The following is a 14,683-nucleotide window of genomic DNA, read 5'->3' on the forward strand; positions in this document are numbered from 1 at the left end:
ATTTTTTTTCCATGGCGCAAGGATAGGCTCTCTGTTAGAGCGCTCTTTAAAGGTCGCTTGGCATGAAAATCTCACTTTATGAGGTTTTCTAACATTAATATGAGTTCCCCCTAGCCTGCCTATCGTCCCCGAGTGGCTAAAACTTGCGTTCGGTATAAAACGAGCACTAGGTATACTGCTCGCCTTTGGGAAAAATGGAAGCTCAGGTGGGCTGATTTGGAATGTGGCCCCATATGTCGTCATAAGGGGCCAAGTTACCTCCCCTTCTCTGCCTTGCCCACCCAGAGAATTTGGTCCGCCAATGAGACTATGATTACACACACTGTAATGCAAGTGTTTTACACGTCTTTGTCATTTGGATAACCGTTCTGCTGTTGGTGTTTTAGTGCATAACACGTTGGTTCTCTGACATCTCTGGTATTTCCACAACAAGACTGTAGTTGGGGTTAACTCAGCCATGGTTGTGAAGGAATTGGGGGGAAAGGAACTTTGGCTTTGACTCCCTGAAGTACGTGAACTGCGACGTGGAGGAGAAAGGGATTGTTGCCAGCCGGCAGCGGGCAGCCGGCAGCGGGCAGCCGGCAGCGGGCAGCCGGCAGCGGGCAGCCGGCAGCGGGCAGCCGGCAGCGGACAGCGGGCAGCCGGCAGCGGGCAGCGCGCGGTTCAGTCTACTTCAGATTGATGTGGAAGTGGAAGAACCAGAGACGTCGGAGAACCCCACGCAGTCGTTTGTGATTCCTAATATCGTCTGGAGGCGCACACAGCTTTGGCCATGATAATATGTTTTATATGATAGAGATATCGATGTATTGTATGATATTATTTGGATATAGAGCTCCAGGACTGTAACACAAGTGTTGTACACTTCTTTGTTATTTGGATAACCGTTCTGCTGTTGGTGTTATGGCGCATAAGACGTCGGACTCTCGTCTCTGGTACTTCCACAACGAGACCCGTAGTTGGGGTTATCTCAGCCATGGTTGACAAGTAATTGGGGGAAAGGAACTTTGGGTTTCACCCCCTTAAGTACATGAACCACGACATGGAGGAGAAAGGGTGGCCGAGGCGACATGGCCGAGGCGGTGGTCCCTCGGCAGCGAGGCTCCGGCGGGAGACAATCGCGGTCCACAATTGCGGGAAACAATCCCTTTCTCCTCCATATCGTGGTTCAGTCTACTTCACATTGATGTGGAAGAACCAGAGACGTTGGAGAACACAACACAGTCGTTTGAGATTCATAATATCGTCTGGAGGCGCACACAGCTTTTAGTTGTGATAATATATATATGATATAGATATTAGCGCTTTCAGTTTAATGCCTTATTAACCGTGTTAACGCAAACCAATTTTAACCCCGTTAATTTTTTTATCGTGCGATTAACGCTCTTTTGGCTGGACATGTAGTTTTTTTACCTGCTGTCTAGTAACAACTAGTCACATTAGGAAAACTACAACACCATACCGGATCTAGCTACACCGGAAACACAACAACAAGCACGGCGCACAAACTTTTTGGGGCAAGCAAGGATACGGAGAAGGTGAAAAACTCCTTAAAAGTGTGGGTGTGTTTGTGTGTCACTCTGTTCGAGCCTTCACGAGAGTTCAATGTTGTCATTAGCTGTTATGTCTTTCTGACCAATCGCAGTTCAAGGCCCACCTGGGCTGTACCACTTCGGGAGGGGCCGCTCAGTAACTCCCCTCTAGACAAAATCGACTTGGTAGCAACGTTGACAGTTTGTGAGTGTTTGTTGAGTGAGTGAGAGGTTGCAGGCGCATAGCTCAGGCTGCCGGACGGCGTTGCAAGGAACTTTTATAAACGCAATACTGCAGTAATCAGCCCGACAGCCCCGAAACGTTAACAGCCCACCGGGAATTCTCCTGACTCTCCCGATTACCACTCCGCCACCGTGTTTGTGTGTGTGTGTGTATGTTATTCGATAGCCTGGTAATGTGTATAGGCCTGCGTACGGTAGGAATATTCAAACTGGTTTAAATAATAAATGTTATAGTATTTCCCATCTGTGCTGGGCAAGAGTTTTGTTCGAAAGTTCAGTGATTGAAACAAATGAAGCCTGGGCTATTGAAGTTTTACGGTAGGCCTACCACTGTCATGTACCTACCCGATATCAAGTGGACCGGGTTGAATTCACTGCGGGTCTCTATTCTTATATCCATCTTACCAAATATATTTTATTGCTGTCCTTCTCAACACTCTCTGATCTTACTAAAAGGCTAGCAGCACGAAATCAAGGGATATTTAAAATAGAAATAAATGTGCGATTAATCGCAAGTTAAATATGACATGCGATTAATCGCAATTAAATATTTTAATCGCTTGACAGCACTAATAAATATCTATGTGTATGATATTATATAGATATAGAGCTCCATGACTCCCGCCAGAGCACCCGGAGTGTTCTAGAATATTTACAGAACACGGCCAAAGGCTGTATGCGCCTCGCCATTGCGATACATCCACTGCGGATGGTACCGTGGCCGCAAGCTGCTCAGGGCCACACCCTCACCCTCCTCCTTGACCCACCTCTGTCCATCTCATTTGCATTAAAGCTACAGACTGCACCGCGGCTGAATTTTGGGAACGTCTTCAAATACTGTGTTAGGGGCCCACTAATATCTATATTAAAGCATCCATTAAGTAAGGACCTTTAATGCTTTTGATAAAAAAGTAGAGAAAGCGAAAGTTTGACCACCGTTCAACTAAAACCACCACTTTATAGTATGATCCATAACGGCAATTTCTTAGAATACACAGAATTTAGAAGGGACTCAAGTATCAATGGCCTGCTTATGTTTGTATACAACGGACAATGCAGTGATCCAGTTTTCAATATCTATAATGTTCGGCACTAAAGTGTATTTGGAATATGGTGACGTGATACGATAATGAACTTTAGGGTCTATGAGGGAAGCCGGTAGTTAACAACCCAGTATATGGGCTCATTTAGGAATATTTATTTAAAGGGGACCTATCATACCACCAGGTGTGAGTGTGATTAGCCATTACAAGCCGTTTTCAAAATGTGCAGCATTGTGACATCACAGGTGGGCGTGTCCACCTAGATGTGACGGATAGATGAGCAACATTTGCTGCAGTCCACTGGGGAGGCTGGTGGACTGATCTATCCAGCACACATCTAGGTGGACACGCCCACCTGTGATGTCACAATGCTGCACATTTTCAAACCTGCTTGTAATGGCTAATCACACTAACACCTGTTGGTATGATAGGTCCCCTTTAACGGGGACATTATACCACCAGGTGTGAGTGTGATTAGCCGTTACAAGCCGTTTTGAAAATCTGCGTCTTCTGACATCACAAGTGGCCATGTCCGCCTAGATGTGTGCTGGATAGATCAGTCTACCAGCCTACCCAATGGACTGAAGCAAACAGTGCTCATCTATCCAGCATACATCTAGGTGGACACGCCCACTAGTGATATCAGAAGACACCGATTTTCAAAACAGCTTGTAACGGCTAATCACACTCACCTGGTGGTATAATATGTCTCCTTTAAGATTTTTTTTTAATTAATTCTAAAACCTTATCGGATTGTTGCCAGACCCGTGGTTACCAACAACAAACATGTGCTTTGAACACACACAGTGTCACTGATTTTGTGTGTTGGTGTGTGCGTGTCATTTTTCCTCAGTTATATTTGCAGACACGCACAGGTCTGCCAGGCAACGATAGTATTAACCTTGACAGTGAGTTGAACTGTTGATCTTGGCCCTGCTCTCACTGTCAGACGCTGCTGAGTCTGAGACAAACAGATGGGCGTGTGTGTGTGCGTGTGTGTGTAAATTCAACTATGTTGCCCCTTATCAAGGGTGCCCCGTCTCTTCAACATGAAAAACGGTGTGTCCTGTGTATTTGAACGTATGAAGGCGTATTTTAACTATGGCTAGGGTCCCTTGGCCTGCGTCCACCAAAACATGCTTTTAATATGTTTACTACATGCCCATTTGGTCGACGCGTTCATCAAATGCATCTTACGCCACCGTCAGGGCATCCATTTTTATCGTTAGAGTAGCGAGCCAAGTCTGCAGTTGGCCATGGGCTCCTTTTTGTGTCCCTTACCTTGTGGAGCGAACAGCAGCATGAGGCCCTGCACTTTACTTCACCCTGTTGTCTCCAGCAGCAGCAGCAGGCTTGCTCGTGCTATTGTTGTCCTTAAGTTAACACCCCCACACACACAGGGATGCTGAGAAGTGAGAAGGAGTGCGGTATGTAAAGGGGAGTGAGTGGGTGTGCTGGAGTAAAGTGGATAGACCGGCCTTTTCCACAGTGGCGCGAAGTGGAGGTGCTTCCTGTTTCCTGCATCACCATGTATACCTGACAGTACAGCTCTGATTAATACGTTGGCGTCTCCTCCATTTAGCTGGATTCAAATAGTCCCCATCGTGGTTTGGCTTGCCCTTATTCCCTCAAATCTCAGTGAAGATTGTTTTGGCTATTTGGGTCCATCCAGTTCAACTGTCAAGCATCCTCAAGCATTTTAGCGCTCTCATTTCCACACGGCTTCTTTTCCTCCAGCCCAGCCTAAAACTGATACTGCTCGTCTTTTAAATATATTGTCAAAGAGCAATGGGGGATGAATGCAGCCATCATCCCACCCTCTACATTATTTTCATCTGTCACTTTTTGGTCTCTATTGCTTTGTGTCTGTCTTGTTTCTTGCCTACATGTGGACTTGTCCTCCCCCTCTCTCTCGCTCTCTCGTTCTTGCTCTAAATCTCTCCAGGCTCTGGAGCTAAGAGATTGTTGCGAGTGTCCGGCCCTCCCGTCCGCAGACCCCCGCGTTGTCTTCTCCAAGAGCGTCCGGACACTGCTGGACAAGGCCAAGGTCAAAGGGCGGGGGAGCCAGAGCTCAAACTCACCACCACAGCCCCAATGACATCCGCACCCCCAGGATGCAACAAGTACCCCTGACTGCAGCCCGCAGACAGAGCCCACATGGAGGGGGCGGGCACTCCGCCCACATGGAGGGGGCGGGCACTCAGTCCACATGGAGGGGGCGGGCACTCAGTCCACAGCGAGGGGGCGGGCACTCCGACCACATTGACGATTGAGCAGATTTCCTCTGCTCTTGTTAATGCAAGAGTAAACGGTAATACTATGTTAAGCTAGCGGGAGCCCATGCTGTTAATTAAATTATACAAACAGATGGTACGGGAGTATTGTGACTGGGTATCTTTCTTGCTGCGTACCATGGAACTATTATAAAGTTAAGCATAGCCTAAACGACTTGCAAATACATTTTCTCTTGTTCATTTTTTTTTCGCTTAGCTGTTCCACTCATGGACCTATTAAGGTTCCACTTAGAGTTCACGTTACAACCGTTTGCCGTTGCTCCATGTTTAAATCACATTGCCTTGTTCGTGACCCGTCTCAAATTCACTAACTGAAATAGTGCCCCCTAGTGATCTTTTTTTTTTTTACTCAGTATTAATAGGCCTACTATTGCAGTTTTCGCTTGAATTTTTGTATTTCTCTACTGATTGCTTTGACAATGCAACATTAAAAGTTACTAACAGCGACTTCACACAGAAGCTCTGGCTTAGTGCCGCCCTTGGGCCCCTGGGAGTGTGCCCGGTGTGCCCGTGCGGTAATCCACCCTTGCCTGTAAACAATGCAACGTGTCCGAACTCCTGTACCCGTCTGTCTGTGAGAGTTACAGGCCCAGTAAGAGCCAAAATAAGATTTGGGGAACTATGAAGACTGGAACCCAAAGGTATGACCTTAACAGATGTAATGTGAGGAATAACGAAGTGACCACATCTAAGGGCAAAAAATGTACCTCAATAGACATAATGAAAAGCTACATGTGTGAAGCACATTAAGTTACACCAATCACAGGAGCACTAACAACAGTCTTTTTATTCAACAAAACAATTAAAAAATAACAACTACAAAAAATAGATTGTAAACTATAAACATAAAAGATAAATCAATAAAGAGTAGAACAAACAAAGTCTCAACGGGGGGGGGGGGGGGAAACACACTGACGCCTTCCTCAGTGAGGTGGACGCCACTATTGCTTCACGCTCTGTCGCCCGACAATCGCCGCCATAGCTGCCAAGCGCCGCCATTATGCTGCATCATCAGACTACATTGGAGTCGTGTGGCGCAGGCGTCACGGGGAGGGGGAGAGGTGTTTGACTCAAAAGAGGCAAACTCCTTCAGGTTTCTCCTGTCCATCATCTCCACACAGAACAGTTCATAGTCAGTATTTAATAGGGCTGGGAATCGATCCGAATTTCCTGGATCGATCCGATTCCGATTCATAAGGTCACGATCCGATTCGATTTGATATCGATCTATTTACAGACATAATGCAAATAAATACTGTCGCATAGACAAAAAAGCTCCATGTGTTTGTGATTGTATCTGTGTACGTGTAAGAGGGACACAGAGAGAGAAGAGTCAAGAATGAAGTATTTATTTTAGACAAAAATCCAAGTATTATTTGAAATTTAAGTAACATATCCATGGCAGAATTAAAACAATGACCTGAACTAAACAACAATGACCAAATAAAATATAAATTAAAATTAAGTGGCCCTCTATATTAGAAAACTACAAGAACCCCTGTACCCAGTCTTTGACAACGAGAGAGAGAGAGAGAGAGAGAGAGAGAGAGAGAGAGAGAGAGAGAGAGAGAGAGAGAGAGAGAGAGAGAGAGAGAGAGAGAGAGAGAGAGACCTGCCTTGGGCTGAATGTATGTAAAAGTCTGCTAGATGGTAATAACATAGGCCTACCCATGGCAGGAGTAAAACAATAGACAGGGAAGAGTCTAAGAGTGACTGAGAAGAGTCCTAGTCTTCAGGAATTGTGTAATTTTTCTGGAGAAAGAGGAGCTGGTCAACATGCTGTGGAGTGAGGCAGCTCCTTTGAGCACTAACAATGTCTCCAGCTGTTGAGAAAACTCGTTCAGATGGGACACTGGTCCCAGGTATGCAAAGATATTGCCTTGCAAGGCCTGCCAAAAGAGGGAAATCCTCTGCATGCACCTGCCACCATGTCAGTGGATTTTGTGAAAGACGAATAGCTGGCACTTTCCTGTAGGTGGCGATCTCTTCCTCTGCCCTTTCAGTTGTTGTTTTCTTCTGTAGTGGAGTTGGTGGTGTGTACGCCGACCCCAGTAAAGCCATCAGAGCAGAGTCTTTGGGCCTCTTTGGTTGAGTTGGTGCAGGTGCAGGTGCAGGTGCAGCCACATCCATTGAACCATGGGTGTTCTCTTGCTCTGGTGTAGTGTTCTGATGCAGAATAATATTACAAAAGAAAATAATACACAAATTAACCTGAATTCAGTCTTTTGCAGCTCAATTAAGAAAAAATAGTCTAAATATTCAAATGGGCAAACTATATAATCTGCTAACTTACATCGGTTGATGGGTTTGGATGAGCAGCTTCAGAGGTCTATTTCAAGAAGACAGCATCACGTGCCTCATCAGACAGGAACGGTAGGGTCTTGAACCGTGGATCCAAGGATGATGCTACACACAAGGTCTCCTTCAGGCCTTCATATCTATATAGAGGAACATATATCACTTTAGATAGATAGCAGCGTAGGTCTACAGTAAATGCAGGAACAGTCATGCAAACACTATTATGAATAGTACAGTTTTAAAAAATCACTGCTCTATTCTATGAGAAGATAACAATATCAGAGAAATCTATTTAAAAACTACATATGCATTTCAGTGCTGCGTACTACTACACAGCCATGTTAAATGAACATACCGTGAACTCAAGTTCTGGTGGACAGCAGTTTTGAGCTCCTTAATGATGGACGTGTCTTCGGCAGTGCATGCCATCTGATTAAGCAGTTGAAATTGCAGCGGGGCAACCATTGACATGGTAGGGGACTCCTCCTCAGAGATGGCTAGGGTGGCGGTCTTCATGGGTCCGAGGCATCTAACCACGTCCTCTGCAGTGGTGATGTCCGTCTCAGTCAATGTGCAGAGGTCATTCTCCCTCCTGCGGACGTCGGGGGACAGCAGCGCTGCTGAGATGGCTGGCTGCTGCTCGAGACAACGGCCCAGCATATCCAGCGAGCTGTTCCAACGGGTCGTGACATCCATCATGAGTTAATGTTGCGGCAGTTGAAGTAGCTGTTGCTTATCTTACAGTGAGTGGCTCGCAGTGGGACTTCGGTGGAAGAACCCAACAATCCGCCGTACCCGCCCCAGTAAGCGTGCGATAGCAGGAGTTTTTTAGTCCTGCTTGGGATGCCAGGTTGAGGAGGTGGGCGAAGCAGCCCATGTGAAAACGACCCATCAAATGCACCGCTTTCACGATGTTGGCTGCATTATCCGTAACAAGAGCGGGGTTTTTGTCGGAAATTCCCCACTCTTCCATGGCTTCAGCGAGCAGGTCTGCGAGATTGCTTGCAGTGTGGCTCGTTTCAACTGCTCTGGTCTGAAGGACGCTAGCGGCTAGTCTCCACTCCTCGTCGATGTGATGGCAAGTGATTGTCAGGTAGGACACAGTATTTCTCGAGGTCCAGCAGTCACATGTCACCGCCACCCTCTCGGCAGATTTCAGTGAATGCACAAGGGCATCTTTTGTTTTCGCATACATTCGTGGAATCACCGTTTCGCTCAGATGTTTGCGACTGGGCAGGACATAGCGTGGTTCAAGCCTCTTGATCAGTAGTTTAAATCCAGCATTTTCCACTACGCTGTAGGGTCGGAGGTCTTTACTAATAAATATTCCGACACCCTCGGTTATGCTCAAGGCACTCGTAGAATTCGAGGGAAACTTAACCCCAAATGCCTTTTCCAGTGCTGTTTGGTTCGCGGCAGATTTAGCTAGGTCGCCGTGGTGCCTGGATAAGTGGTTGCGGAGATTTGTGGTATTGCCACTATATTTTACCTCTGTCTGACACAGTTTGCACACTGCTTTTGTTCTGTCTAGTTCGTCTTTGTCCTCGTAACGTCTGAATCCGAAGTTTTGCCAAACATCAGCCTTCATTCCAGAAGGTGATTTTAGTGGTGCCGCTTCAGCCATCTCGCTAGCTTAAGTTTCGGTTTCGTTTAGCCGGCACTCGCTTTTTATAGTGCGCCTTGCGCGTCAAAGAAAATAGTGCCTTTAGTCACCTGGAAAAGATCGATCCAGACATTTTTGGATCGATATCGTGCTTTTTGAGCGTGAATCGATATCGGATCGCGGATCGATTTTTTGAACACAGCCCTAGTATTTAATCTGAATGAGAATTGGAATGGTTTCCACGTTTCTTCCTCATCCCCGCCGTCATGGGATTTGCGCTGTGTTGATGCTGCCATCTGCTCCCAACCTTCCATCCCAATGACCTCTGGGGGAGAAACGCTGTCCTTGAAGGACTGTAACTGGCACCATGCTGCTGCCTGAATTGTGTCCTTCAGGACAACATAATCTTCCTTGAAGAAGAAAGAAAAATTATTTGTGTCTGTACTTGACACCCTACTCTCCCAAAACCACAAAATGGTATGCAAACAAAGGCTACTACTACTGATGAGTTTTCAGTGATAAAAAACACTATTCAACTAGTCATCATTCATCTGGCTATACATATAACCTCCAGCATTACACACATATTACATACCAGGTTCCCAGGTTCCAGTTCCTGGTCTTCAGTTTTGTCTGGAAATAAAACAGATTGTTGTCTGTAATGTTGAGTAGGCCAATACAATGGAATAATAAAAGTTGGCCCTATAGTGCAATAGATCAGCCATGGAGTAGGTTATAACTTGTATATTGATGGAGATATGTGTACAACTTAATTTGGAAGTAGAATCCTAATAGAATCAATCATATCTCACAAATACTCTGAATATGTGTAGGCCTACATGGATTCACCTGGATTAACAGTCTATACATTACCTGATCCTTCAGAGCTGGATGCTGTTGGAGCAACTCTTGCCCTTTTTGCGCAGAGATCTTTATCCTGAAATGTATTAGTGGTGGGAGGGTGGTAAGACTATAGTCTTTCACAATTGCTCTAAGACAACATCACACATTACAGTATATGACACGTGCCTGTAGTTTTTTTTCCTCCCGTCTTCTCTTCCTGCTTCCTGAAAGCTCCTCTGCAGACCTTGGTGAGTAAACGGCATACATTACATACATACAAATATATAATAATAATAATATAAATAATAATAATAAAAAATTAAGAAAATGTACCTCTGTATTTAACCGAGGCATGGCATTTAATGTGATGGTCGATATCACATTTTGACCCTTTGTATCTGCAGAAGGGGCAGTGATGTAGACCGCTGCTGTCCAGCTGTATTTCAGGGCTCTTGCCATCCACAATTACACTGACGTGTCTCTAAAAGTCAAAGAAAACCAGTATAAACATAAAAGCAGTTTTCTACAAAAAAACATTGCAGCGTTTCGGTTTTCTATTTTTCGGCTGCTTTGTATAAGATGGCTTGTGCATATACACAATGTAATTAGACTAAAATAATATTGATATTCGATTTCTGTGGACTCTTATGAACATTTCAAGACCCAACATGAAGTATCAACTCATTGCTAAGGATATCCACAACGACGATAAAGTTAGAATGGACCAAGGGAGGAGGAGGGTGAGGGGGGCTATTTTGACCTAAGACACTAGGATATATTTGATCTATATTCACTAAACATATTTATTCCACCGAATGGTTGACATTGGTTGACATTCCTGAGATTCTAAGCTTTCAAACGGTGTATGACATGACTATATCACTCAACCTTATGATGCTGAAAATTGACCTAGCATGTTGGGGGGAACATGCTAGGTGTAACTAAAACTTAAAAGACGATTAAGTAGTTAACAAGACATAATACATAATTGCATGAATATTACTAAATATATTAAGCATTTTGACAGTCTCACTTACTTGCATGTTTAAGGCATCCATGTGGACTGAGTGCCCGCCCCCTCCATGTGGGCTCCGTCTGCGGGCTGCAGTCAGGGGCTTCTCGGATGCAATGCCCGCAGCCCTCCTGGTCCAAGCCCGCTCGGCCCCGGCTTCTGATGCCCGTCCTTCAGACACGCCGTCCGTCCCGTCTACAGCTAACCCTCTGGGACTCTCTTTTCCTGACCCCTGTCTCGCTGAGCAACCCCACACCTGCTTTAACTGCTGTTGATGGGACACCGGAGATGGGAAACAGCATTTCGCAAAGCCTCTAGATTCTCAAAGTCAGACCTACTGATTGCTTAGGTATTGAGGGTACAGTTTTCAGTGTGTGTGTGTGTGTGTGTGTCACTGTTATTTTTTCACTGTTGTTTTCCCAAAAGTTTTTTTCCATTTTAAGAGTCCATCTCACCCTTTCCAGTGCTCCAGCGTATATCTCGTGTGCATGAGTGCCATGTTAAAGGAGTTTAGAGTATGTTCAGATGGCTGGGAAGTATTTTTGCAGTTCAATGCATTTGCATCTGGATTTTTACACAACCTTGGCTGGGGACAAGCTGAATTCATTGCTCAAACAACCATACGTTGCAACTTCAACATGTGCATTATTTATGAAGAGACTACAATAAATGCACTTTGTGTACACACACAAACACAACGCATGTACTCATGGATGCACACAAGTATGTGTCTTTGTGTATGTGTGTGAGTGCGCAATTATTACAGTACATTTCAGTGTCCTTGCAACACTTCTAGGTCCCTTATACCATGGATTATATTTTTTGATGAGCTGTTTTCATTTAAAAATGTGCTCTGACTATGTGTCTGGGATGTATTTGTATAGTTTTATATCCATGTGTGCAGTGATATTGGTATCTATCCCAATTTTTAGGAGACGCAAATGCACACCCCAAAAAAACTAATATAAAATAATTTTTGATGCATACAAATCCTGCATACTTGAGACAGTCAGAGCTGTTGTATATAATTTAATTAAATGTGATGTTCTCCTGGTGAATTTCCTTCAAGGAGAGAATAGAAAATGTATGTATTTTAATATTTTCACCACTCCTATTTCTGGGAGCGGTGCTATTATTTTGCTTACCATAAGTGCTCCATTAAATATGTTGTTTTTACCGTGAACACACCCAGGGAGAAAATGTGATGATGAATTATGAGTGCAAGAGTATATCGTTCCTTGCAAACAAGTGTCAGCAAGGGTTAGATTTTATATAATTTTTAATGTTGATAAATGCTTTAAATCTCAGTAGCGCCGGGATCGTTTATTGGCCTGTGGCATGTGCCACCGCGGCCACTGACATACCATGGCATATGCCGTTCAGGAACGGTAATTGCCGTTCCCAACAATGGTATATGACACCAGCATGCCCAGCCTCCTCCCTATAATTTCAAGTATGGCCGTAAATGTAAAGCTATATATATTTGGTCTTTATTGACAATATATCACAACATAACGCCGTAAATAAAGGGATTGATACGTTTCTCTTGTCCGTTCTGTTGTTAGGATAAGTGCGATCTGTTTGTTGTTGCTTTTGAAATGACTTGCTCCGGTGACGGTAGTTAGCCTAGCCACCTTAACAGGTCTGACTAATCGAGAACTGAGATTTAGAGCTATGACTACAGAGGCAGGTCCCTATATCTACCAGGGGGTGGCACTGTAGCCTATGGCTAGACATTCATCAACATTTTCACTCGTGTTTTATCAATGTGTCGTAGTAGCGTAGTTGCCACCCGTCCCGTAAAATACGGAATCGTCCTTTATTTGGCAATTAAATGGTGCGTCCCGACGCGATTTGTTCCGTATTTCCATAAAATGTCCAATACACATGTCTGTCACACAAACAAATACCAAATCTAACGATAATGATCGAAACAAAACACAGGGAATACTAAGGCCAGCAAAATTGTCGCGGCGGGATCAAGCCCCCAGGAACAGTGCTCTCTTCCGCAATCCACCAGTGCTCAGCGGCCAAGCCTGGTATTGCAGCTGTTTAAGTGGGCTGTGGACGGGTCCCTCGATTCAAGGGACCCAGAAGTAGATATCTCCGTTCACTCCAATACAAGTGGCGTACAGGAATGTGTCTCCGCAAAAAATTACTGGATATCAATCAAAGGCTCTTAATTATCTACATGCCATGTCCTAAAAAAATGCAAGTTTTTTCTTTTCAAAACGCCAACTCAAGCGTTTTATTAGCCGTTCTCTCTAATTATTTTTTGCTGGAGAAGGAGGTGTGCAGCTGAAAGGAGTCGTAGTGAAACAAATGTTGTTTTGACCTGGCATCCGAGAGGGCCTAGGTCAGTGCTCCGTTAATGTGTCCGATTTTTAGACTGGTTCAGCTGCTACTGAACCAGTCTCACGGTCCTCTGCTTGCGATCATCATTGTGATTCACCATATTGTAGCGACCCTGGGACAATTAAATAGTTTGTGTGTTATGTGTTGCATTGTATTTCGTTGTCCGTTATGCCAGTTGTTCTACGTGCATGTATTGTAATGTTCTTATTGTCAATCAGGGTGGGGCATACTTGCCAACCTTGAGACTTCGAAAATAGGGAGGATTTCCAAACTAAAGTGGGGGGTATGGGGGTCCCCCCCCCATAACATTTTCAGCTTTAAAGACATTGTTTCCCTTATTCTGGTGACTTTAAAATAATAAAACCAACAAAAAAATAAGTAAATTGAAACGTCAATTTTATGTTGAATACATTCATTTAATTTACATTTCATGTCATTACATTTCATATTACATATCAATAAAATTCATATAATTAAATATCATGTTATTATTACATATCATTACATTTCATATCATTACATTTCATATTATTACATTTAATATTATTTCATATCAATAGATTTGATTTCATTACATTTCATTACATTTTACTGACGCTTTTATCTTAGCAACTTCCAATAAGTCTTATGTTATCACGCAAATACACTAGCTTCTAATAAACAAAACTACAAAGTAGGCTACTACATCATGTAAGTGCTACATGTAGGTTAACATGTAGGTTAACTCTTACAATCACTGCAAATGGGCTGTGAAATTAGCCTATCCCATGTACGCATAGTAAATAGAAAGCTTGGAACATTATCCTTACATGGATTGTTTTGATCATTTTCATTACGAAAAAATAAATGTTTATATGTTTCTAAGGGTATGTTAATGGATAACCTTTCAATATCTGTGTGGCTTTGGTCCTCCCACAGGCATACCTCTTTGCTACATCCGAGTCAGGAAACATGTCCCTTACTGACTTATTTATTTCGTCAGTAAAGCTCAGAGGAATATTATTCTTTGCCACCAACATTGCCATTTTTGTTTCGGCATAGATAACTGCATCTGGTCTCCCTTTCCCCAGCAAACCAGCGATGCTTGGCTGAGACTCTGAAGCAGCTACTGCCTTCTTATGTTTGCCTGTATTGGCATGGTGTTTTATGTCTGTCCGACCGCCGTGCTCCACGAAAAAATCTGCAGGGCAAACTTTACAAAGGGCATAGCCAGTACCTTTAAACCTTGTAGTAAGAAAAGCGAACTCTGATTTCCATTCTTGATTAAATGTACAAGTGTATTTTTTTGTCTTTTCGGCTCCATTCTCGTCTTCTATGTTGTCTTTTTAAATATTCTGAGGTTTATTCACGAGCGCGGGTAGAATAACAGAAGAAAGAATACTAGAGTAGCGTCAGAGAGACGTTTCTGATTGGTCGCGCCTGCTGTTACCACGGAGCGGCGGCAAACGTCTCCGTGGTAA

General features: G+C 44.0%; 1 protein-coding gene and 1 long non-coding RNA gene across 6 annotated transcripts in view; one reads left to right on the plus strand and one right to left on the minus strand.

The window, feature by feature from the left end:
* Positions 1-14,683, plus strand: part of oma1 (OMA1 zinc metallopeptidase) — a 101,836-nt gene that overhangs the window by 67,989 nt on the left and 19,164 nt on the right. For 4 of the 5 annotated variants that reach the window (XM_030371862.1, XM_030371861.1, XM_030371860.1 and 1 more), the window contains one exon: positions 4,764-6,390. The exons of the other annotated variant lie outside the window; for it this stretch is intronic. In XM_030371862.1, coding sequence (XP_030227722.1) covers positions 4,764-4,951 — 188 coding nt within the window. In that variant the 3' untranslated portion in view covers positions 4,952-6,390. Of the gene's footprint in view, positions 1-4,763; positions 6,391-14,683 lie in introns of those variants that run through there. 5 annotated transcript variants of the gene reach the window in all.
* On the minus strand, positions 10,058-10,309 carry LOC115555176 (uncharacterized). The gene is made up of 2 exons (XR_003978838.1): positions 10,190-10,309; positions 10,058-10,100 (listed from the first exon to the last, which is right to left on the minus strand). It is a non-coding gene; the product is annotated as an uncharacterized LOC115555176 (long non-coding RNA).

Source organism: Gadus morhua, chromosome 12, assembly GCF_902167405.1.
Source record: "Gadus morhua chromosome 12, gadMor3.0, whole genome shotgun sequence".
NCBI lineage: Eukaryota > Metazoa > Chordata > Actinopteri > Gadiformes > Gadidae > Gadus > Gadus morhua.